Consider the following 27562-nt stretch of genomic DNA (forward strand, 5'->3'; position numbering starts at 1 on the left):
TGCCTTGGACAGCTACATATTTCTGATCCCTATATGGCTAGAGATGTAAAATGGTAATCCAGAAATGGCATGTGTCCCATTGGCTCTGGAGATGTCTCTCTAGTCTAAGCCATCTGTCCCCATCTGTGTTCCCTCTGCTAGCTGTTGTCTCTGCTCTTAGGCAATGGGGAGGATTGTATTTCTCTCCCTTACATAGGAAAACCCCTTCCTGACCTGAGTCTGCTGGAAAAAATAAATGATACCTTCATTACACAGTGCCATGATACTTCCTGGATGAGCAATGATCACCAGCCCTGTTAGTTCAAGGACATGCTCATATAACCATTTCATGCCCCATACTGGATAGACTACATATGCAAACAAGTAACTGGAATAGATGAATAGAAGGGAACATTAAACAGATTTTTAAAGAGGTGTAAAACGTAGACATAGCTTCTTGTAACCTAGTATGATCATGATCTGAGAAGAGACAAAATCTTCCTCTGCCTAATACAAATGCCAGTGGCTCTAAATAAGCCTCATAGGTCATATTCATTGGTCACAATATAAACCCTGAAGAGGATCCAGGAACTGAGGGGGAAAAAAAAAACTCTTTCTGCTCTCTCTCCTTGGTGTATGACCTAGACTTCCCACTTAACTTGCTATGTTCTTGTTGACCTTGGTTAAAAAAAAAGTTCAGGCCATTGTATAAGAAGGACTGTCCAATTAATTCAGTGCTGGGTGAAGGTGTAAAATACAAGATAACCTGTTTCCTTTCTGATTCCCTGATAGCTTAGTTGGTAAAACTAAAATTAGAAGCACATAATAGTTTTAGTCACTAAATTCTCCTAGTGCTTTTATAAATGTTTCTTTTAGTAAACCAAGTCATATTAACTATAAAATGTGTGATAAAAATAGTGCAGTTATCAAGTAAACAGTTATGTAGTAGAAGCAACTGTTAAATTATTTTTATTTTCAGAGGTTAATGACTTCAGGGATCATGCATCATTTATGAAGGAGATTTTATTCAAAAGGAAACCAGTTGTCACATTTGTAGTTTCTTAAATAATTTTTTAAATGCCTATGCCTATTAGCAAAGTAAACTAGAAACTTAGAATAATGTAGAATTTTGAGAGATTTTAGTGACAGTATAATTAAATTTACAAATTAAGTCATTTAATAAACACTTATTTTTACCAAGATTCAAAGTTATTTTAAAGTCATTGTTAATGGATATGAATGTATTTTGTGGTTGCTTTAATTTATAAAACATTCTAATTAGTATTCTGCTTTTCCACTGAATGTTGTTTCAGTATGTGTTTCCATGTATCAGCTTAGCTTGTGTGCTTATTTAATAAAAGTAACAGTAGTAGTAGCAGTAATAGTGATGATTGCTAATACTGATCAATGCCAGACACTATAGTTTATATATATATTATCTAATAATCATAACATTTCATATATTGTCATACCATATTAACTATTCTGAAATGTTGAAACTGCTTCTAATTATCATTAATATAAAAAGCCTTACTTGATAAATGTTAACCAAAGAGTAATTTTTAAACACTTTTATTTTTTAGGTTTTATGACCTATAATAGAATTAAAGAGAAAAATTGTTTTATGATTAATATACCCTAACATACCATCTCTCCTCCCTGTTTTGAAATTGTTTACAATTTCAACACATTGTTATAGATTAATTGAATGCCTGTATGTATATATAATAGATATCATAATTTTGTAGGTTTTACAATTGTATATTAAAATGTAGTCTATCACCTTTTGCAGTTTTCTTTTTCCTGTTCAATAAAATGTGTCCTATCAATATTCACTTTCAGTAAGAATATATAATGCAGTTTACTTAGATATTCTAGATTTCTCTATTTGGGTTGTCTCCAATATTTAGATGACTTCCAGTATTTTGCTATTACAGATCCATTTTACGCGAGTAATTTTAACATGATGCCTTTGCACCTATAGAAATAGGATCATATGTAGACACATCTTTGTCCAGGTATTACAAATGCTCTTAAAATGGGCCAGCTTGCATGTTCAGCGGCTGTGTGTGACTGTCTCCATCTTTCACACTCTCTGAAATCCTTGGTAATATCAGAGTTCTTGTGGTTGTTTCCCGCAATCAAATGAGTGTAGGAAACAACTTGCTATTGCCTTAGTTTGAGTTTCTCTAATTTCTTGTCATCACAGAGACAATTATTTTTCACTGAATATCCTGTGTTTCTCCATTTCCCAGCCCCACTGCAGGTAGGTGAGGCCAGCCAACTACTTTTGACAATAGGCTGAGAGCAGTATGACAACTCTCAAAGGCTTTTTCAGCCCTTTTTCATAGCACATTGGAGAGGGCAATGGCACCCCACTCCAGTACTCTTGCCTGGAAAATCCCATGGACGGGAGAGCCTGGTGGGCTGCCGTCTATGGGGTCGCACAGAGTTGGACATGACTGAGCGCCTTCACTTTCACTTTTCACTTTCATGCATTGGAGAAGGAAATGGCACCCCACTCCAGTGTTCTTGCCTGAAGAATCCCAGGGACAGGGGAGCCTGGTAGGCTGCTGTCTGTGGGGTCGCACAGTCGGACATGACTGAGCGACTTCACTTTCACTTTTCACTTTCATGCATTGGAGAAGGAAATGGCACCCCACTCCAGTGCTCTTGCCTGGAGAATCCCAGGGATGAGGAAGCCTGGTGGGTTGCCGTCTATGGGGTCGCACAGGGTCAGACACGACTAAAGCGACTTAGCATCATAGCACATTAACTAGACAGTGGAACATGCGTCTACGGAGCCGCCTGTCTACTTGCATTGGATCTGTGTCATGACTTAAACCTCTGGTTTGTTACACCACTGAGATTTCTGAGTTAATTTGTACCTTCACTGTGATATAGCCTACCACATGGGCAGTGTGTTTTTCATGTGTTTATGTTTTCATATGTTTATTAAACTTTGGTCATATTTTTGATTATTAATCTATGTGCTGTTTCTCCTACCATTGCAAATTTTGCTATTTGGTTGTTTTAATTTTTTCTTAATGATTTATGAGAGTTTGCTATCTATTGTCAGTTATATGTATTCCAGATACTTCCACCCAATTTTCTGGTTTTTTTTTTTCAAACTGAATATAGTGTCGTTTAATGTTTGAAAGCTTTTTATTTCAGTGGACTTAGATTCATCGGTTTTGGAGTTTTGTGCTTTTTTACATCTTGTTTAAGAAATCCTCACCTACTTTGAGGTCAGTTCAAAAGTCTTTTTTATTATTTTCCAAAAGTTTTAAAGTTTGCTTTGCATATATATAGGTCTTAGTTCATTTGAAATTGAATTTTGTGTATAACATAAAGTAGGATCCTCATTTTATAGATTAAAATCATTCAACTCAGTGTATTTGTTCAACAGTTTCATCTTTTGTCCACTTTTTGAAATAGTATTTCCATTATATGTCAAATGTTTTTATGTCTGTTTCTGTACTGTATTATTTGTTGCTTTTTCTATGTGTTTCTTTTATTTCATTACCCCAGTGTCTTAATTAGTGAAATCTGGTAGTATATATTTCTTCAACTTTTTCTTCTTGAAAATAATCTTTGCCATTCTTGGTCCTTTGCTTTTGCAATTAAATATTGTCAAGTTTTATGAGAAATTTTACTTAGAATTTAAAGTGAATTAATCTCATGAACACGGTGTTCTATCCATGACCATCATGTAACTTTCTATTTACTCAGATCCTCTTTAATGTCTTTGATTTTAAAAAAATTATAGTTTTCTTCTAACTATTCCCCAAGTTATAATTTTTATTCTCGATCTCCTTTTTGTAGATATTATAAATGGAGTACTTATTATATCTTCAAACTTTGTTGCTGATGTTTAGTGTTGAAACTGATTTTTATTGTTGACTTTATATCTGAAAATCTTGTCAAATTTTTATTAGTTCTAATATTTTGTTGAGCAATTCTCTTTGACTTCCTTTGTAGACAATCATATCATCTGGAAATAATGAGAATGATTTATTCCCTTTCAAGCCTCTTATCATTTAATTTCTTTTCTCTTGTGGTATGTTCCAGGACTGCCAGTATAATGTTAAATAGAAATGATGATAGCATGCCTTCTTGCATTGCTTCCTAAGGGAAAGTTTCTACATTTGATTTTTATATATTATCATGGCATTTTTCTTTTTGTTTTGGGGAGGTAAGAATGGGGGTTATTCTTTCACAATACCAGGCACATAGCAGACCTCTGATAAAATCTTGAAAATGAACATGTAAATTATTTGCTTCTTGTTTTTTGTTTCACATGGAAGTAATTAGTGTCCGTATGTTTTCATATGTGTTTTTTTCATACATACAGTCATTAGGTTTATGGTGTTTGCTTTCAGTGCTTTGTAGGTATGTTTTATAAACATGTTTGCTAAGAATTTTATTTTGAGTGAATGTTAAATTTTAGCAAATGTTCCTTCACATTGGTTACGATCATTGCCTGGTTTTTCTCCCATATTCATTTGTTGTGGAGAGTTACATTCATAGATTTTCTAATCTTAAAGCAACAGTGCCTCAGTGGAATAAACCAATTCTGAACCTGACCTTGATACATGTTTTTAAATACCTTGAAAGTTTTGGATGACTGATATTTTACTTAGTATTTTTACATCTAAGTTAATAAAATGTTTTGTTTAATCAATTTTTGGTATAAAGGTTGTGCTAGCCTAATCAAATGGACCGAGGAGAATCTTTTCTATTCTGTGAAACAATTTAAGATGAGGGTTATCAGTGCCTTCATTATTTGATAGAATATATCTATAAACATGTCTGGGTCTAGTGAGGTTTACTGATTTATGTGTTTTTAATTTTGTTTTGCTTTTTAAATTTGTTTGGCAAGTTGTTTTTTAGCTGCTTATTCAATTTATTTTGGGCTTGTAGTCCTATTCATGTTTTTGTTAATTCTTAATTATTAGTTTTTTATTAAAATATAGTTGATTTCTAATATTATGTTACCTCCAGGTATATAATATAGTAATTCAAAAGTTGTATAGATTGTATTTCATCCGTAAAGTTATAAAATGTTGGCTATATTCCTTGTGCTGAACAATATATCCTTGTAGTATATTTATTTTATATGTAGTAGTTTGTACCTCTTAATCCCCTATCCACAGCTTTTCTTCTCTCCCTTCCCTCTCCCCACTAGTAACCACTAGTTTGTTCTACGTATCTGTGAGTCTGTTTCCATTTTGTTGTATTTATTCATTTATTGTTTAGATTCCACATACAGGCGATAAGAGAGTATTTGTCTCTCTCTGTATGACTTATTTCATTAAGCATAATACTCTTAGGTCCATCCATGTTGTCACAAATGGCAAGATTTCATTCTTTATTATTATGGTTGAATAGTATTCCATTATAGGTGCGTGTGTGTGTGTACACACAGCTTCTTTATCCATTCGTCTGGTGAAGGGCTCTTAGGTCGTTTCCATGTCTTGGCTATTGTAAATAATGCTGCTATGAACACTAAGGTGCATGTATCTCTTCAAATTAGTGCTTTTATTTTCTTAGGGTATATACCCAGAAGTAGAATTGCTGGATCATATGGTAGTTCTATTTTTAATTTTTTGATGTTATATTTTCTAGAAAATAGTCTATTTTAATTAGCATAAAAATTTTAATGTTTCCTCTTATTTTTAAAATATTTATTGTAGTCTTTACAAAATCTTTGTCTGTTGTCTTTTTTTTTGTTTTTGCTATTATCTCGGGGCATTTTCTTGTTTGTTTTTGATTAGGATTGCTAGAAATTTGTTTGTTTTCTTAGACTCTGCAGCTTTTAGTTTTGCTGATTCTCTATTGTATTTGTTTCCCTGATTCATCAACCTCTGCTACTATTTACTCTATATCTATTATTCTTAAGATAGATCTTTTTTCTTAATGTTTATCACTTTTTCCTCCACAGGCATATATTTTAAATACGTTTTCTGTGAGGTGATACTGAAGCTTAATGACCAATTCTTTTAAATACATTTGCTTTGCTTATTAACGGCCTCTTCTGATGTGTCGAGTGTCTTTATTACATTAGAGAATTCTTTTAGAATCATGTAATTTTCTTCCTTCCTTTTATTTTGGTAATACTTTCACAATGCCAGGACATAGAGAACCCTTAAAAAATAATTAAGAACAAATAAATCAATCAGTTTTAAAATTTTTATCATATAAAAGCAGTGTCATGTGTGTGTGTGATTATAGAGAATTTGCGCTTGTAAAAATCTAGTAAAATTTAGTACATTTTCCTGTAGAAAGAGTTCAGTAACCACTAAAAACAATTATTTCTGGAATATAAGATTCTGGGCTTTGTTTCTTTTCCTGGTTTGTTCCTTTAGAGCTTTTCATCTAGTAATTTCCCATCTGCTTTGTCTGCCCCCATATGCTTGTACATACAGATATATGTTTATTTCACCAGAGAGAAAGTGTTCTATATTTTTCCATCTTCCCTATATAGGTGCTAGATAATAAAATTCTCTTTGCCTCTTTCATTATCTTGGGAAATCACTTTGCAGACCTGTCTCTTCAGTGCTAAGTAGTACAAAATTTTGAAAAGTGAATACCTTTGTTCATTTATTACTAGTTATATCTATGATTGAATCTTTTATTTTTGCAAGCATATTCTTTATTTAGTTTCATAAATCATCACTAATCTATTTGAAGAATTCCTGGATTTCTTTATGATTAATGACATATCAGTTCAGTTCAGTCACTCAGTCGTGTCCGACTCTTTGTGACCCCATGAATCGCAGCACGCCAGGCCTCCCTGTCCATCACCAACTCCCAGAGTTCACTCAGACTCACATCCATCGAGTCCGTGATGCCATCCAGCCATCTCATCCTCGGTCGTCCCCTTCTCCTCCTGCCCCCAATCTCTCCCAGCATCAGAGTCTTTTCCAATGAGTCAACTCATCGCATGAGGTGGCCAAAGTACTGGAGTTTCAGCTTTAGCATCATTCCTTCCAAAGAAATTCCAGGGCTGATCTCCTTCAGAATGGACTGGTTGGATCTCCTTGCAGTCCAAGGGACTCTCAAGAGTCTTCTCCAACACCACAGTTCAAAAGGATCAATTCTTCAGTGCTCAGCCTTCTTCACAGTCCAACTCTCATATCCATACATGACCACAGGAAAAACCATAGATTCAGTTATTTAGATAGTATTTTCCTATGTTTTATGATATTTTAAAACATATATATGCATGCATGCTAAGTCGCATACATATGTTATCAAGTAAAAAATAATACAAAGTTAAGTAGTCATTTTAAAAGATAATACAAATATGCTATATCTGGGTATACCTGCATAATCTCTTAATCTAATAACTTGGCTAACATGACCTCTATACTTAGCCTCTTTCCATCAGATGTTGTAACCTGCTGTGACCCAGGCCAAGGAATGGAGGGACCTCTATGAAATGTCTCTTGATTAGCACTGTTGTGGCATGCAGAGCATAGCTGGCCTGGTCTCACTGGTCCTGAGAACCCAGCTTCCTAAGTCTGGGTCTAGATACTTGCTCACTAACTTTCTACAACCAAAATGATCTCCTCTTGCATATCTGCTCTGCTTTGAGAAACAGCCTGAAGCTCATGCTCAGTTTGGACATTTCACCTCATTTCTTCTCCACTGTGTGTCTGGGATGCAAAGTTACAAAGACTCTGTTTCTTACCTGAAGTTCGGAACTGGAGCCCAGACATATATACTAGCAACTAAATTAAGACATCACTATGCCAGACCAGTTTTCTGATCTCAGATCTACGTTTGAGTTTACTGTCGTATTTGGCAAACAACCAAATCTTAACCTGATTGCCATGATTGCTTTTTAGCCCTAAAGATCTCACTGACGTTTTTGTTCCAATTTCCCCTGGTTTGTCCTGTTCAATAAGTATGACCAGTCCAATCACAATCATTAGTGACAACTTTTGTAACCACCCCATAATATTAATGACTTCATTTATAAAGTTTATTTCCCACTCCTGTCACAGTCCAATGCAGCTGGAGGAGGATTTATAGGTAGAAATGTCCAAACAGTGATTCAGGTCTCAGGCTGCTTCCATCTTTCAACTATGTCATCTAAAAGGTGGCTTCTAATCTCAGGAGTGAAAAAGAAAAAAAAGTGTGTGCAGAGTTCATAGATATTTAATCGCCTTAGCAACAGAAGTAACTCTTGTCCCTTCTGCTCACATTCCAGAACTCAGTAACATTTGTGGGAGTCTGTAAATGTAGTTTTCCAGTGTGCCCAGGAAAAGGAAGATGAACTAGGAATTGATGAGTACATAACATTGTTCTTTCTACAGCATGCCCTTCTGTTTGCCAAATACATTTTTTTTTTCCATTTCTCTTACCTTGCAGAAAACACACTCAGCCCTTCTGCATGGATGAAAATCCAAAGAACCAGCCAGTCATTACAACCAACTCAATCTCCAAAATATCTAGGAGACACATCAATGCTCCTTCAGGTCTAGACATGGTTCTCCTTGTTCTGAGACTCTGTGAAATTAAAAGATAAATTGTCCATCCCTCCACACACATCCATCCCATGTACAAACAGTACTGTTTGTACTAAACAGTCTCACTCGCACTCCAGGACACACACATACACGTGCACAGAAGTCATGGAGGCACTTTCTGCGAGGAATTGCATTTCCTTTTTCTCTCTGAAAGCTGCCTTCACCTTTTAGAATTTCCTCCTTGTCATTACTCCCCTGTTAGTGAGTGCAGTGATTGTGTCTTCCTTAAACTACAGCTTTTGCCTCCTGTTCGTGGAAGTTTGGTGTCTCAGGAATTGTTTTACCTCTTGCACAGCAAAGACTTCTTTAGTTTGGCCTGATACTTTTTTGTAGTAATGGTAGTGGTTTGTTGATTCTTTTGCTGCGGTGTGAGGCAAGGTTTATAGTAAACTCCCTCCAAATGTAAAAACATGATTAACATCCAATCTGTTTGCTTCAGTCATTTCCATGAGGCAGTTAAAATCCTCAATGTATGTTGTTTTCTCCTCTGCCTTCAAAGCTCATGGGAATTCCTCCTTAGAAGAAATTAACCAGAATCCTACTGGCAAGGGATTCTGGGAAATCCGTTTCCTTTCTTTATACCCCATGCCATACACAGTTGTCTTATAAAATCACATGAAATTATGTTTCAAAGAAGTACAATGGACTGTCTGCAATTAAGTTGGTTCCAACTGACTTTGTGGAAGAAATAGAGGTTAAGTCAAACTTTTGTGTAACAGAAAGAGGGTTTTAGAACAATAACAAAAAAGGCACATGTATGAACAAAAAGGTAATAATTATTAGAGGGATTTGTTTTGGCCAAGTTTGATGACAAGAGGAGAGTGAGATGACTTTAGAAAGAAACAGATCTTTGGTGTACATGTTACAGAAGCAACTCTTTCACTCAACAGGAGTGTGGCCTGAGGCACATTACAGAAGATTTTACAACCTCAGTATTCTAACTTATAAAAGATAATAACATATAATAATTATCTTATAAATGTCACTTTTTGAGTATTTACTGTTGCTAAGTCACTTTAGTAGTGTCTGACTCCTTGTGACCCCATGGACTGTAGCCTGCCAGGCTTCTCTGTCCATGGGGTTTTCCAGTCAAGAATACTGGAGTGGGTTGCCATTTCCTCCTCTGGGGAATCTTCCCAACCCAGGGATCGAACCAGCGTCTCTTAGTTCTCCTGCGTTGGCAGGCAGGTTCTTTACCACTAGAGCCACCTGGGAACTGTTTGCTAGACACTGTGAAAAATACTTCTGATACTACTTTATTAAACCTTCCTGACACTATAAAATAAAAATTACCTTTATCAATCTATATTGCCTAGGTTACACTTCAGTAATAAAGCAATCCCATAATCCTAGTGGCTTAAAACTACATTTATTTCTTGCTCATGCTACCCGTCCAATTTAGATTGACAGGTGGGCTCTATTTATTCTGGTTGCTTGAGGATCTTTTCTGGCAGAGTAACCCATCTCAAATTTGGCCATTGTGGTGCCAGAGGAAAGAGTTCTGTGGGATCTTGCATTGACAGTTAAATGCCTTATACGCGTGCACGCTAAGTCACAAAGAGTTGTGTCCGACTCTTTGCAATCCCGTGGACTGTAGCCTGCCAGTCTTCTCTTTCCTTGACTCAAAAATATTTCTTCGCTTCTGGTCATAACTCATTTAGCCAGAACTAATCATATTGCATCACCCATCCACAATGAAAACAGGAAATACAACTCTATTATGTGCTTGGAAGAAACTTTAACAGTACTTACCAATATCTTCATTTTTCTTCTTTCTTTATAGATGAAGGACTTCCCTATAGCTCAGACGGCAAAAAAATCTGCCTGCAATGCAGGGTACCTGGGTTTGACCCCTGGATCAGAAAAAACTTCTGGAGAAGGGAATGGCAGTCCACTCCAGTATTCTTGCCTGGAGAATCCTATGGACAGAGGAGACTGGTGGGCAGTTGGTGGGATCAAAAAGAGTCAGATACGAGTAAGTGACCAACATTTCTACTACTAGTTTAATAGTACTTACCAATACCTTCACTTTTCTTCGTTCCTTATACATGAGAAAATGGAAGCTTAAGAGAAGCTAGTTAATTTTCCCAAGGTTGTATGGATAATAAGGGCCAGACATATTTGAACCTAGAGATCAAACTCTTTACATAGCGCCTCCCCCATTTCTGGAGTCCTGCATGGCGTATTGCATTTTTCTGCCTCCATGGCACAGAAGTTGCGAGAATTAGTGTTCTAAGTAATTGATGTACTGCCTAAGACATGGAGTGAACATGCAGGGCCTTGTGGTTATCTTTCTTCTTCATTTTTTAAAAATTTCTTTACCCATAACTTCGAGTCCTTCTTAAGTGCAAAAGCTCTGAACTGTTTTTGTAGTGACTTTATTTTCTCCAGGATGACAGCAGCTCTTCTCAGTTATCCACATTGGACATATCTTGTGTGTAAAGGTGTCCTGTTGCGCATGACTTCATATTCTCATCACCCATTCTGAAAACCATTCTATATGTCAACTAAAGTTTTAAGATACAGGACTTTCTCAGACTGTCCTACCGAACTCTCAATGTAATAAGATAATTCTCAATGTAAAGATAGGCTTTAGAGGGGTATCCTAGGAATCCAACAACCTTACCAATACTGTGGATATTGCTATGGAAGATTATAGGTTAAGTTGCATATTAGGCCACAAAGTTTGGACTTTTTCCTCAATGTGATAAATATTTATTTACTGTTTCACATTATCAGATGCAGATGTAAAATGTACTTGTTTGTTAAGGCCTCTCATACCCAGAATTTATAGGCATTGAATAACTATAAATGCTAAAGAAGTTTCTTAAATCCATCACTAAATACTACCTCAGTTCTTATAATCCTGTCATTAGCTTTACCTAGTTATTATATTGAAAAATCAATATTGAATGTTTGTTTGCTTTGCCTCTTAAAATTTTAATGGAATGAATATTAAATAAGAGAACAAAATTCTAGATGTGAAATATACCTCAACTCCTTTAAACTGATTAATTGAAGCAACTTTACTTCCTATTTTGATATATATGGTACCTTGGAAATAAAATGAATTACTCTTCTGCCCACAAAATAAAAAAAAAATTACTGGTGTAGTGATAGTGATACTAGTACAGAGCTTTCTATTTCCAAATCAAATAGGTTACTGGTTTCATAAACAATCTTTTTATGGGAAGAGAACTTTTCTTAAAAGTTCCACATTGCATCACCTAAAATATATCTCCATCCCACAGACAGTGGGTCAGGAAATGTTCGAAAAGAAAAAAAATCTGTCTACTCAACTAAGTAAACTTAAAATGAGTACCACTGTTGGACTCACTGGGAGGGAACATGTTAAGGTAGGGATGCAACTAGGGAGTAAGATTCGAGTGAAAGCAGAGGTGGACTGAAGAGGACCTTGAATAGGAGATGGCACTCATAAATTTAACCTTATTAAACAAAGTGGGGAGCCACTGAAGATTTCTTTTGTTAACTTCATTATAAAAGGAAAATTACATTGAAAAAGACAGTAAAGGAAAAAAGCAAAAATCTAGCTCTTCCCTTTCTACTTCTATTAATATAATCACTATTAGAATTTTAGTAAATAATTTTTGCCTCTTTTCTTACATATATGTGAATGGATTTGAAAAATATATAAGCAGTTTTATTTTCTACTATTTTCCCTTAATATACTTTATAACCATTTTCTTTGTTAGTACAGACTTCATAGTAACAGTGATAATCATTCTCACATTATTGTATTTCAGGGTTTTGGTGATTATAAATACTGTGAGTTAAACACTTTCCAGCACAAAGTTTATTTCTTAGCAAGAATTATGTCTTCAGGATAGATTGGTAAACGTGGACTTACCAGTTCAAAAGATAAAAATATTTTTATGGCCCTTAAAACCTATTGCTAAGTTAAATTTTTACTAAAGAGTTATAAAAATTTATACAACCACTGGAAAATATGAGAGTGCCAATTGCATACATCCTCATCAGCATTAGGTATTATGACTTGATTTTTGTCTATGAGCCAAAAGGACTAAAACTGAGACTTTGTTCTAAATTGCTTACTTCATATATTGCTAATGAAATTCCATGTGTTTCTGCTTGTGTGCATGCCAAGTGGCTTCAGTCATGTGTGACTGTTTGCGATGCTGTGGACTGTAGCTTGACAAGCTCCTCTGTCCATGAGATTCTTCAGGCAAGAACACTGGCGTGGATTGCCATGGCCTCCTCCAGTGGATCTTCTTGACCCAGGGATCGAACTTGTGTCTGTTATGTCTGCTGCGTTGGCAGATGGGTTCTTCACCTCTAGTGCCACCTGGGAATCCCATATTTCTATATACAGGCTTACTGTTGTTTACATTTCCTCTTTTGGTGTCTTTCATGTCAATGTACTTATCCATTTAGCTCTCAGTTGCAATCTTAGTGTCTTTCTTAAGAAGCTCTGAGAATTAATTGTATATTAAAAATACTAGCAGTGAATGTTTGTGATAAAAGAAGTGAGGGGACCAGACAGAAGTGTATATTAAGATTAATCTGCATATGGTCTACTGAATAGGTTTTAGAACAGAATCACCAGTGAGAAAAATTCTGTATTACATCATTTTTTAAAACGATGCTGGTCTGACACTAGGCAGAGTTGTTTTTTATTCTCTCATTTCATTCATATTACAGTATGATAATGCTGTACTTTTCAAACTATTTTCCCCTTTAAATGTTCATCGTTACAGTAAATTTTCATGACATAAGTGTTACCTGTTCTTAGGGAAGAAAGAAGCATAGAGAAATAGTTTCTTTAGATCACAAGCTCAGGATGGAAGCATAAATTTATACTGCCAAAGTCTCAGTTTAATCTTGAGTTCTGAAAATTGGCAGAATCAGAGAGAATGTAAATACATGAATTATGCATATTATTGCAAGTAGTTCTATTTTATCTTGGCCCATAGTGATTTTGCTTACGTATTCTGAATTTTGCTCACCTTCTGAGGTTAGTCCTTTTGGTCATTTCATGCTGAGTCATGTCTATTTTGATTATTGCTTCTCTTTGTCCTTACCAGACATTTAGCCTCTATTGTTTTGGATTGCATCATTTACTTATTTCTTCAAAATAATAATTGTCTACATTATGACAGGCACTGAACTAGAAGATAAGCGCTTAGATTTTAAACTTGGTAGTGGAGTTTTCAATCCAGTGAGGAACAGAGACTAACTCTCAAATATTTAGTTGCAAATTAAATGACTTGCTAAGAAGGAAAATAGCCTGCACTGACAGCCTGTAGCTGTTTTAAAGGGATGCATCCAGGGAAGAACTCTTACAGAAGGTTACATTTCTTCTGAGACCAAATAGGAGTGAAAGCAGGTGAGGAAGGAATGTTGGGGGTAGAGAATTTTTATACATTGTAGCAACATGTGGCAAGGAAGGAGCTGGGGGAGACAACTGAACCCAGGCTGCTTGAGGGGAGGCTGCAGGCCACTGAGAGCAACCGGGAGCACCTTCACCTAAGGCTGAAGAAGGGTTTTTGTAGGCTGTTGAGAACTGGGGCATTTTGCCAAGACAAAATGAGAAACCACTGGAGAGCGACAGTCGCTCGGGCATGTCTGACCCCATGAGCTGTCGCCTGCCAGGCTCCTCTGTCCACGGAGTTCTCCAAGCAAGAATGCTGGAGTGGGTTGCCCTCTGTCCACGGAGTTCTCCAAGCAAGAATGCTGGAGTGGGTTGCCGTTTCCTGCTCCAGGGGATCATCCTGACCCAGGGATTGAACCTGGGTCTCCCACATTGCAGGCAGATTCTTCACTGTCTGAGTCACAAGAGAAGCTTTAGATAAAGAAAACTGCAACAATATTTATGTTTAGAAAATATAAATCTGGTTCCTATGTGGTGAATAAAGTCAGGAGAGAGCAAAAATGAAAGTAGGAAAATCAGTTGGGCAGCAGTTGCAGTTATTGGAGCCTGGAATGGCTAGAGATGAGGAAGGCGGACTTACTTGGGATCTTTCTTAATGACCTAACTAGAACTGGGGGATGGATTTGGTGTCAGAAGTGAAGGAAAGGCAATTGGCAAAGATGACTCTCAAGTCCCTGGTCTGGGGAACCAGCTGCCTGGAGACCATGTACCTGGTGGTTTGAACCCCAGACCTGCTGCATGCTCTGCCAGCTTTCTGCTCTAGCGTCTCAAGCTTCCAAATAGGTCATGGTTGGATATAGGTTTGGAGCTCAGGAGAGGTCTGAACAAAGGTGCAAGATTAAGATTCATTAGCGTATTTTTGGAATATGGTGCATACATGAGGTGTCAAAATCTTCCCTCTATAATAATATGAAAACTAAGGAAAGCCTAGTGTGATCAATTAAAAAATTTATTCTTTGCTGAAAATGTCAACACTGCTCTGCCTGTGGTACCGAGTAACCAAGATAGAACTTGTACTGTAAGAGGGTGTGTTGAGCAGAGGGAACAGCACGTACAAAGGGAAGGAGAGAGCATGCATGTTTATAGTCTTGCAGTTTAGAGGATATAGTATGTCTAGGGAAGTGGCAAGAGATGGACGTGCAGAAATAGTTTGCTGCAATTTATATGATGTCAGAGAGTTTGGATTATAGACTATAGGAAGCAGAACGCCATAGAACAGTTTTGTCAGGGAATAAGATCAGGTCAACAGAGAAAGAGAATTAAAAAGGAGGAGACTCATGAGGAAGCTACAGTCCAAATGAGAACTGGGAAGGGCCTGACTAATGTGATAGGTAGGGAAGGAAAGTAAATAGATAAAAAGCCTCAGGACTTGGTACAAGGCAAGGAAACAGAGGAATACCTTCCAGATGGACATTTTCTTCCAGATGGACATTTCAAATGGACATTTTCTGCCTTAATCAAGGTGAGAACTGAAAGAAAAGGAACTTACTTGAGAGCTGGGAAGCTGATAAGTTTAGTTTGGGTCTTGTAGAGTTGTGGCTATTTGGGGAAAATAGAGGGGTTCTCTCATAAAATGCTAAGACTAACAAAAACATGTTTTGACTGAACATTCATACAGGCTTTGACAGGGCAGATACAAGCATAACATCATGCTTATTGATTAGGCCTTAGCAAAAATTTAAAAGACTGCCTGTGAATTGTTTTTTCAAGATCAGGAAATGGAGACAAGACAATCAATTTGGTGTTGGCATTTTAACATACCTGGCAAAATCTATCTTACCTTCTACGTTTGGAAATTTTGAAGTGATTCTTGGTATGATAAAATGTAATTATATTCCTTGAAGTTTCAAAAAGTTGGTTTTCCAGAAAATCTCCATTATGTGTTGTCCGTTGAGACATCAGTTTTCTTTTCTGTTAACTGTTATGGTTTGTTTTTCACCTATAGACCCATAATATTGATAGGTACAGATTAGTAGGTAGCTTATTTTGTTTTTAACATTTTGTCTCATCTACTTTCTCCTTTTTGAAAATAATTTTCATACATCATGTTTTCAATGTATATCTCATAAAAACCAAGGACATCTTAATTCCATTATTGCACTGAAGAAACATAGCATTGATAAATATAGGATAATTTTTAGTCCTTCAAACTTCTTCCGTGGTACCCCAGATGACTTTAAAGGCCACCACCTGATCAAGGAGCCAGCATTGAGTTTATTGTCATATATAGTGTTAGATCCCTTTAATCTAGAGCAGTCATCCTGCCTTTTTTTTTTTTTCTTTCATGATATTGGCATTTTTGAAATTTTTGAAAGACTCTTGAACAGTTGTCATGGGACAGAACAAAGGTAGGCAAGCCAGTTCTTTGGTCAAGACCCACCACTTGTTTTTGTAAATAAAGTTGGATTGAACACAGCCACACCAGTTCACACAACAGAAAGGTACATAGCTGCAACAGAGACTTTATAGCCTGCAAAGCCTAACATGTTTACTATCTGGGCCTGTACAGAAAACATTTGCCAAGTGTTATTGCGGAATGTCCCATAGTTTAGTTTTATCTCGGTTTCTTCTTCTAGATCAAGGGTAACCTTTTGGTTGTGTGCTCTCCACTGTGTACCAGAAGCATAGAATGTCTGTTTCGTTATTTGGTGCTGTTTGATCACTTGGTTTAGGTGGTGTCTTGCCAGATCTCAAGCTAATCTGCCAGTTTCATGGTTGCTACTAGGAGACATGAGACTCCTAAGTTTGAGATGAAGGACACCTTCTTATTCCCTGCAGCAGCAATGTTGTTATTGTTCAGTCACTAAGTCTTGTCCAACTCTTTGTGACCCCATATACTGCAGCATGCTAAGCTTCCTTGTTTTTCACTATCTGACAGAGTTTGCTCAAACTCATGTCCATTGAGTCCAATGATGCCATCCAACCATCTCATCCTCTGTCACCCCCTTCCCCTCCTACCCTTAATCTTTCCCAACATCAGGGTCTCTTCCAATGAGAATAGCCAGCATTTTTTTTATGCTGGTTACCCAAACTCTAATTCCCACACAGTGATATGAAGAGGTTCAGAGGTTCAGATACCTTAGCAGTCAACTGTGTTACCAGAGAGGCATTCTGAATTTAGGGAACCTGACTCTTTTATAACAGGCAGTAAGCATGACTGCCCTTTACTCCAGAGGGAAAAGCTATCTCTGACTTCAAGGCTTTAAGGAAACCAACTTTTGCTCCAGATGCAAAATCTATCTAATCTTCCAAGACTGTTCATTATACAGACACCTTGAAAAGACAATTTAGAACAAAGGCAGTCAGTGCTTTTGTTTAAGACATGCAGGAACATGAGAGACCTATAGAGAATTCTCTCCTTGCATTACTCTGTTCACTGAAATGAGAGAGAACCTTTTGTTGCAGCATTCCCAGGAAAATTCCTGAGGTTCACTGTCATAAATTACTGTGGCTGGAAAATAGGAATATACTAATTGACTCAGTCTAGGTCAAATGATTCACCCCAAGCCAGGAGAGGAGTCACCTTCTTGGGAACCCCATGGCACACCAATAGAAATTGGGGACATTGGCAGAGGAGAAACGGGGATATGAGCATTGTAGAGGCAACCCCAAATTACTCATTCCACATACTCTACTGAATATCACAGTTAAAATGTGAAAAAGATATGAAAGTAATCTGGGGCATTTTATTATCAGCAAAGGTTAGTGTCTGAAGGAGTTTTGGCCCAACACTGTTTATCACCCAAGTCTTTCTTCCGCCACTGTAGCTGGAATAAGTATTATAAAATGCTTTGTTCAACACTGTGTACTGAATAATAGTCAGACCCTTTAGCACAGTACACATGCCTTTAGCAGTGTGACTTCAACACAGTCCTTCAGCCTCAGCTCTTGCCCCCACTTCTTTGTATGTGCTCCATGCCCAGGCATTTCAGGTTCCTAGTTTTGTACCATTGTTCCTGTTCCTATTACCCTGTGAAAGGCCTTCTCTCCTCACCACTATCTGCCTCGGGCAGAGTTGATTGTGTGCCCTGTATATATTCTCAAATAATATTGTATATATTATACATCCTTTATAGCTCAGTTGGTAAAAAATCCGCCTGCAATGCAGGAGACCCCGGTTCAATTCATGGGTCGGAAAGATCTGCTGGAAAAGGGATAGGCTACCCACTCCAGTATTCTTGGGCTGCCCTTGTGACTCAGCTGGTAAAGAATCCGCCTGCAATGTGGGAAACCTGGATTCGATCCCTGGGTTGGGAAGAGACCCTGGAGAAGGGAAAAGCTACCCACTCCATTATTCTGGCCTGGAGAATTCCATGGACTATATATAGTTCATGGGGTTGCAAAGAGTCGGACACGACTGAGCGACCTTCACACAATTTTTTCTAACATTTATCATAGTTCATATGTATATATTCATGCAGTTATGTGATTAGCGTTTGTCTTTCCTACTATACCACAAGCTCCAGGGTGCAGAAATAGGTCTGATTTATTCCCCCTCAACTTACAGGTGGTAAGTTGCTCAGTAAATATCTGTTACTATCGTATGTATTTAAAAATATAAGAGGCAGAGTGGCATAATAGCTAAGATTGCTGGCTCCTTTTTAAGACTGCCAGAAATTCAAATCCTAGATTCTTCGCTTTGTTAGCAAGGTGACCTTGCTAATGAATCTTAGCAAGTTTAAGTTCTCTCTATCTCAGTTCTCACCTTGATAACCTGAGAATAACCATACCTAATTCATAGGGTTGTTTTTTAATTTAAAAGGGGAACTATACATGCAGTGCTTAAATATTCTGCCTCCTATTCAGTAAACATAGCAGTTAGCTCGTACTGCAGTTATGCTCATTACTGGAGGTAGGAGTCTGTGTGTCTGTCTCCCTGCTAGATACTCCGCTTCTTTAAGACAGCAGCCAGCATCACTAATGATGCCAGGACTTAGCCCGAGGCCCAGCGTGTTGTAATTGTTCAATAAACACTCATTGAATTGCATTGTTGTCAAATTTGAAGAATGCTATCTGAGATTAAATCACTAGGTTAATTTGGTAATAGTGACATGTTGTCCCAAGTCCTGCAGTCCTTTATTATATCTGGTAATTGTTAAAATTAATAGCTCTCACTTCTCTCATTTATTATGTGCTTATTCTGTTCTCAGCACTAATGGAATGCGAATTATCTCATTTAATTTCCATCACGTCTTAGGAGGTGTAGGTTTTCGATTATACAGATGAGGCAGTGCAGCTTTGGAAAGTAGACTTACCCCAAATCATGCAGCCAGCAACAGGAAGAAATATGTAGAATTCAAAACCAGTTTCTTCCCCAGAAATGAATATGATGTAAAAGAAAATACTTATATTTATGACAATGAAAATAGTTTATAATGTATTGAGAATAGGTATTTTACTAAAACCAAACAACCCAGTGATGTCTTACAGTTTGTTGCATTGAGCTGGGCCGTAATGGAGACTTCTTCCAAAAGGAAAGAAACTCCACTGACTAGACCTTGTTATTCCCAGGTGGCTTTGCGGATTAGGGTTCATTAGTTTCAGAGTTTGGCAAAAGGAGTACAAAACATTCCATCAGCTTTCCTTGTTTATAGTAAGAACTCTGTTTAAAGAAAGCTTGGACTACAAAAAGCATTTTTTTTTTATCCCTTTAATCATTTTTTGGCAGTCATGCTCACAACACACATTGACAAATACGTGCAGATAGAAGTTGCTGCCCTGCTCACCAAAACAGCACCTTCAGAAAGAGCCTTAAAAGCAATATTCTATTCCTTCACTGTTTTTGATGTGGGAGGTGCTTTCCCTCCCCTGAAAAATGAACCTTTAATTACGAATTTAGATTGCTCGATAGTCACTGTTCACAGACATGGGAGAAAGAATTATACTAGAAGTTTCCAGAGAAGGAAGCTCATCTGTTGCTGAACAGTATGAGAAGTCTTACAACCAGGTATCCCGCAAATACGTATCTTTCCCTGGGGAGTTAGCTCTCATTTTTTTGGAGACACCTAGGCTGGGTTGGGTTACATGCCCCCATATTTATGCTTAGGAGAATAAGCTAATATTTTTTAACAACTCACCCATGACATTATCAGAAGACATTTTGTGTTTGATTAGTATTTTTAGTGAACTCATCTGATTAGTTTTCAGAAAAGGGACTACTTTTGAAAAGTAACTACTTCCTGAAAATATTACTGTTTTCCATTTAAATATAAAGAACCTATAGGGGAAAACTGTAGTCTTAAATAGTTTATAAGTAAATCTGTCTAATTCATTGGCTGTGTTTTAGAGAGGGAGAATAATCAACAAAATAGTTTATAAAATGTTTTCAGAAAGAAAATACTATATTAAACATTTATTATTTATTATATTAGTATATACATATACAATATAATATTATAAACATAATATTATATTAAACATTTATTCATTACCTATTATATGTCAAAGTTATAGGCAGAGGAGGCAATAGTGTGAAAGACATACACTCAGGTGTCACTAAAGTAATGAGACTGATAGCAGGTGAAGAAGCTAATATCTGCTTCCTTAAAATCTCAACCCTCTCTGAAATCAGCAGGCTGCTCAGTCCTTACCTACCCCAGCAGCTGAACAGAGCTAGAGAAACCCGCAAAACTAAGCTGATACTTCACTTAATTTTTTGTTGAGATTTGTTGACACATAACACTGTACTAGTTTTAGGTGTACAGCATTATGATTTGAGGTATGTGCTGTTTGACCCTGAACAGCACAGGGTTGAACTGCTCAGGTTCACTTGTCCATGGATTTTTTTTTTTTCCCAGTAAATACTGACAACAGTACTGCATGACCCATGGTGTGTCGAATAACTCATGCAGTACTGCAGATAGAGAGGACATATGGTAAAGTAAAACTTGAATTTTCATCAGCATCTCTAATCCTCTGTGTTTGTTGTTCAAGAGTCAGCTGTATGTGTTATGAAATGATTACCACAATAAGTTTAATTAACATCCATCATCACACATAATTACAACTTTTTTTGTTTATTGTGATAAAAACTTTGATCCGGAGGGATGATGTGGGGTGGGAGGTGGGAAGGGGGTTCATGCTTGGGAGCTCATGTACACCCGTGGTGGATTCATGTCAATGTATGCCAAAACCGATACGCTATTGTAAAGTAAAATAAATAAAAATTAAAATTAAAAAAAATAAAGTAAAATAAAATCTACTTTTTTAGCAACATTCAAACATACAGCACAGTATTAACTATTGTCAGCATGTTGCACATAAAATCCTCAGGACTTACTTGTCGTATCCCTGGAAGTTTGTGTCTTTGACCACATTAATTAATTTTACCTATTTCACCCACCTGCTTCCCCATTTCTCTGGCAACCAACAGTCTATTCTCGGTTTCTTTTTTTGTGTTTAGATTCCACATGTAACTGAGATCATGTAGTATTTATCTTTCTCTAACATTTCACATAGCATAATGCTCTCAAGGGTTCATCCAGTTTGGTGAAAATGGCAAGATTTCCCTTTTTTGGCTGAATAACATTTCATTGTGTGTGTCTGTATCACATTTTATTTCTGTGTTTATTTGTCTATGGACACTTGCATTGTTTCCATATCTTAATTTTTACTATTATAAGTAATGTTACAGTGAACATGGGTTTGAAGGTATCTTTTTGAAATAGTGACTTCATTCTCTTTGGATACAGGCTCAGCAGTGGAATTGTTAGGTCATATAGTAGTTCTGTTTTTTAGTTTCCTGAGAAACCTTCATACAGTTCTCCATAGCGGCTGTACCAATTTACATTCCCACCAACAATACACAAGGTTCCCTTTTTTCCACATCCTTGAAACTTACTTATTGTTTTTTTGATAATGGTCATTCTAATAGATATGAGATGATATGTTACTTTTGATTTTGATTTGTATTTCTCTGATGATGATTGATATTGAGCACCTTTTCATGTACCTGTTGTTGACCACCTGTCTCCTTTGGAAAAATGCAGATCCTCATTTTCTAACTGAATTCTTTTTTTATTGAGTTGAATGAGTTCTTTAGATAATTTGGATATTAACCTCTTATCAGATACATGACCTGCAAATATTTTTTCTGTTCAGTAGGTTACTTTTTTATTTTGTTGGAATCCTATGCTATGCAGAAGCTTTTTAGACTGATATACTCCTACTTGTCTTGTTGTTGTTGCCTTTGCTTTTGATGTCAAATCCAAAAAACATTTTCAAGATTAATGTTAATGTGCTTACCTCCTATTTTCTTCTAGGAGTTTTATGGTTTCAGATCTTACATTCAAGTCTTTTGATGAGTTTTGAATTTATTCTTGTGTATGGGGTAAGATAGTGGTCCAGTTTCTTTTCCGTGTGGCTGCTCAGTTTTCCCAACACCACTTACTGAAGATACTATTCTTTCCCCATTGTATATTCTTATCTCTCCTTTGTCATAAGTTAATTTACCAGATATGCTTGAGTTTATTTCTGAGTTTTCTATTTTGTTCTATTGATCTGAGTCTGTTTTTTTCTGCCAATACCATATTATTTTATTTACTGTAGCTTTGTAATGTAGTTTGAGTTCAGGAAGTACGATGCCTCCAGCTTTGTTCTTCCTTCTCAAGTTTGCTTTGGCTATTTTGGAGTCTTGTGTGTTTTCATACATATTTTAGGACCATTTATTCTATTTCTGTGAAAAATGAAAGTGGAATTTTTATAAGAATTGCATTGATCTATTTATTATTTTGAGTATTATATAGAACATTTTAACAATATTAATTCTTCCAACCCATGAGCATGGAGTATCTTTCTTTTTTTTTTTTTTTAAAGAGTCATATATTTTTTTTTAAAGATTCATATATATTTTTAAAAAATTTTTTTTATCTTTCTATTTATTTGTTTCTTCTTCAGTTTCTTTCATCACTGTCTCCCAGTGTTCATTGTACATGTCTTTCACTTCCTTGGTTAAATTTATACCTAGATATCTTATTCTTTAGATACAATTATACATGGAATTATTTTCTTAATTTCACTTTCTGATAGTTTATTATTAGTTACAGAAACAACAGATTTTTGAATACTGATTTTAACTGAATCTATTTGTTCTAAGAGTTATTTATGGTGGTATCTTTAGGGTTTCCTATACAAAAGACCATGTCATTTGCAAGCAAATGTTCTTCCTTTTTGATTTGTTAACTTTTATTAACAATATGTTAACTTTTATTTTGCCTAATTGAAGGAAAGTTATGACCAACCTAGACAGCATATTAAAAAGCAGAGACATTAGTTTGTCAACAAAGGTCTGTCTAGTCAAGGTTATGGTTTTTCCAGTGGTCATGTATGGATGTGAGAGTTGGACTATAAAGAAAGCTGAGCGCTGAAGAATTGATGCCTTTGAACTGTGGTGTTGGAGAAGACTCTTGAGAGTTCCTTGGACTGCAAGGAGATCCAACCAGTCCATCCTAAAGGAGATCAGTCCTAGGTGTTCATTGGAAGGACTGATGTTGAAGCTGAAACTCCAATACTTTGGCCACCTGATGCGAAGAGCTGACTCATTGGAAAAGACCCTGATGCTGGGAAATATTGAGGGCAGGAGGAGTAGGGGATGACAGAGGATGAGATGACTGGATGGCATCACCAACTCAATAGGCATGGGTTTCAGTGGACTTCGGGAGTTGGTGATGGACAGGGAGGCCTGGCGTGCTGCGGTTCATGGGCTCGCAGAGTCAGACACGACTGAGCGGCTGAACTGAACTGAATTGCTCTGGCAACACTGTGTTGAATAAAAGTCACAGGAGTGGCCATCATTGTCTTTTTCCTGATCTCAGAGGAAAAGCTTTATGCTTTTCACTGTTGAGTATCATGTTAACTGTGGCCTGATCATATATGACTTTTATTATGTTGAATTGCATTCTTTCTATACCCATTTTGTTGAAAGGGTCTTTTTTTTTTTTTGTCTTGACTGTAGGTTGAATTTTTGACAAATGCTTTTTCTTTATTGAGAATATTATGATTTTTATCCTTCATTTTGTTAATACAGTGTTTCACATTTGTTGATTTTCTGATATTGAACCATCACAGCATCATGGGATTCAATCGCATGTGATTATAGTATGTGATCCTTTTAATGTATTTTTTAATTTAATGAATCATTGCTAATATTTTGTTGAGAGTGTTTACATGTGTGTTCATTAAGCTTCCCAGGTGGCTCAGTGGTAAAGAATCTGCATGCAATGAAGGTGACTCAGGTTTGATCCCTGGGTCAAGATGCCTCAGAGAAGGAAATGGCAAGCCTCTCCACTGTTCTTGCCTGGGAAATTCAATGGACAGAGGAGCCTTATGGGCTGCAGTCCATGGGATCACAAAAGTGTTGGACACAACTTAACAACTAAACAACAGCAATGTTCATTAAGGACTTGTTCAGTTGCTCAGTCCTGTCCATCTCTTTGCAACCTCATGAACTGCAGCACACCAGGCTTCCCTGTCCTTCACAATTTCCTAGATTTTGCTCAAACTCATGTCACTGAATCAGTGATGCCATCCAACCATCTCATGCTGTCTTCCCCTTCTCCTCCTGCCTTCAATCTTTCCTAGAATCAGGGTCTTTTCCAATGAATCGGCTCTTCACATTAGATAGCCACATTATTGGAACTTCAGCTTCAGCATCAGTCCTTCCAATGAATATTCAGGATGGATTTCCTTTAGGATAGACTGGTTGGATCTCCCTGAAGTTCAAGGGACTCAAGAATCTTCTCCAACACCACAGTTCAAAAGCATCAATTCTTCAGCACTCAGCCTTCTTTATGGTCCAGCTCTCACAGCTGTACATGACTGCTGGAAAAACCATAGCTTTGACTATACCAACCTTTGTCATTAGATATATCTGTCTAGGTTTGTCATAGCTTTTCTTCCAAGGAGAAGGCATCTTTTAATTTCATGGCTGAAGTCACTAGCCACAGTGATTTTGGAGCCCAAGAAAATAAAGTCTGCCACTGTTTCCATCGTTTCCCCATCTATTTGCCATGAAGTGATGGGGCCAGATGCCATGAACTTCGTTTTTTGAATGTTGAGTTTTAAACCAACTTTTTCACTCTCCTCTTTCTCCTTCAACAAGAGGCTCTTCAGTTCCTCTTTGTTTCCTACCATTAGGGTTGTGTTTTCTGCATATCTGAGGTCATTGATATTTCTCCCAGCAATCTTGTTTCCAGCTTGAGCTTCATCCAGCCTGGCATTTTGCATGATGTACTCTGCATATACATTAAACTATAAATTGTAATTATCATTAAGAATATTGGCCTGTAATTTTCTTTTCTTCTAGTGTCCATATCTGGTTGGTATCAGGGTTTACTGACCTATAAAATGAATCTGGAAGTGTTGGCTTCTCTTTTCTTTTTTGTAAGAGTTTGATATTTAGTATTAATTCTTTGAATGTTTAGTAGACTCCATCAGTGAAACCATCTGGTTCTGGACTTTTGTTTGTTCAGAAGATTCTGATTACTGATTCAATCCCTTTACTAGTAACTGGTCTGTTCAGAATGTGTTTCTTCAGTCTTGAGTCAAGTCTTGGTAGATTATATACTTCTAGGAATTTATCTGTTTCTTCTAGGTTATCCAATTTGTTAGCATATAACTGTTCTTAGTAACCTATGATATTTCTGTTGTATCATTTGTAACACTTCCTGCTTCACTTCGGTTTATTTGAATCCTCTCTCTTTTTTCTCATTGTGAATCTAGCTAAAAGTTTGTGTGTTGCTTATCTTTTCTAAAATCTAGTTCTTAGTTTCATTTTTAGTTGTCTTTTTAGCCTCTGGTTTATTTAATTCTACCCTGATCTTTGTTGTTACCTTTTGTCTACTAATTCTGGGCCTGATGTCTCACTTTAAATGTGTGACTACCGTCCTCAAATGAGCCTTCATTTTGCTGGCAGTCCAACTGCTTTCTCCGGTCCTTTCACTTTACTCTCTTTTAAACACTGTTGTATACCTTCTTCTTTGTCCTTAACCTACGACATGCCCCTTCTCGTTGTTCACTCTCGGATGATAACCTTACTTCCATTTGAGAACATCAAAAGAGAGTGTCCACCTGTTCTCACCTGCATCCACTCTCTGCACCTGTGCTGTGCTCTCGCCTTCCTTCCACTCACAGATGTGCCCTGTTTGCTTCTTTCCTAGAGCAGCCCTCCCCTGTGGCTAAGATCCCATACCCTCTACCCCCTCCTTCTTCCTGGGGTCATCAGTTTTTTTGTCTCTCTACCAAATCAATCCCATTAGTGCAGAAATGTGCTGTATTTCCAAACTTAGTTGTGGGGGTGGAGGAGGACCTCTCCTTTTGAGAGCTTCTCTGGTGGCTCAGATGGTAAAGAATCTGCGACTGAGGTTCAGTCCCTGGGTCAGGAAGATCCTCTGGAGAAGGGAATGGCTGGCTACCCACTGCAGTATTCTTGCTTGGAGAATCCCATGGACAGAGGAGGCCAGTGGGCTACAGTCCATGGAGTTGCAAAGAGTCGGACATGACTGAGCGGCTAACACTGTCAGCCTCTTCCTTGACTCCAACATGACCCTCATCATTTAACCTTCACCCATTTGCTCTGCTGTTTCTTACAACAGAAGTCCTCAGTGACTTATATAAGCTTGCTGTTTTACTTCTTCTGTGTTCTTTTTGTAACCCACACTAATCTGTCCTGCCAGAATGAAATGGTTTTGTCAAATGATGCCACTTTGCAAAAATCAGTGGCCAGTTCTTAATTTTCATCTTATTCACCCTGTCAGCAGCATTTGATACACTTGGTCACACATCCTTTTTTAAAGATGTGACTTTTTGATGTATAATACAACTTTTTGAAATATAATTTGTGTACCATAATACGTGAAAGTGAAAGTCACTCAGTCGAGTCCGACTCTTTGCAACCTCATGGACTATACAGTCCGTGGAATTCTCCAGGCCAGAATCCTGGAGTGGGTAGCCTTTCCCTTCTCCAGGGGATCTTCCCAACCCAGGGATCAAATCCAGGTCTTCCACATTGCAGGAGGATTTTTTACCAGCTGAGCCACAAAGGAAGCCCAAGAATACTGGAGTGGGTAGCCTATCCCTTCTCCAGTGGATCTTCCTGACCCCGGAATCGAACCAGGGTCTCCTTATTGCAGGCAGATTCTTTACCAACTGAGCTAATTATAAATTTTCAATTCAATGATTTTTAATATATTCACATACGTATGCAATTCCCAGACATTTCATCACTTCAGAAAGTAACCCCATAGTCATTTGCAGTCACTTCCCATCACTCAGTCCCTTGTAGCCAGTGATTTACTTTTTGTCTCTCCAGATGTGTGTGTTCTGGACATTTTATATAAATGGAATAATCCAGTATATTTCCTTTGCATCTGTCTTCTTTCACTGAATGTGATGTTTTCAAGATTCATCTCTGTTATAGCATGTATCATTGCTTCATCCCTTTTTACTGCTGAGTAATATACCATGATATGGATATACACATTTAGTTGTCCATTCATCTGGTGATGGATATTTGAGTTGTTTCCATTCTTTGACTCTAGTGAGTAATGGTGCTATGAGCATTCACGTACAAGTCTTTATGTGGACCAGTGTTTTCAAATTGCTGGGTTATATGGTAACTGAATTTATTCCTTCCCGGTTG

At 37.1% G+C, this 27562-nt stretch overlaps 1 protein-coding gene across 10 annotated transcripts in view; it reads left to right on the forward strand.

The window, feature by feature from the left end:
* The window catches only part of FAM13A (family with sequence similarity 13 member A), a 337328-nt gene that overhangs the window by 172601 nt on the left and 137165 nt on the right, over positions 1–27562 (forward strand). For 5 of the 10 annotated variants that reach the window (XM_069593713.1, XM_069593714.1, XM_069593710.1 and 2 more), the window contains exon 7: positions 10300–10491. The exons of the other annotated variants lie outside the window; for them this stretch is intronic. In XM_069593713.1, the coding sequence (XP_069449814.1) occupies positions 10300–10491 (192 nt within the window). The remainder of the gene's footprint in view (positions 1–10299; positions 10492–27562) is intronic. 10 annotated transcript variants of the gene reach the window in all.

Source organism: Ovis canadensis, chromosome 6 (assembly GCF_042477335.2).
Source record: "Ovis canadensis isolate MfBH-ARS-UI-01 breed Bighorn chromosome 6, ARS-UI_OviCan_v2, whole genome shotgun sequence".
NCBI lineage: Eukaryota > Metazoa > Chordata > Mammalia > Artiodactyla > Bovidae > Ovis > Ovis canadensis.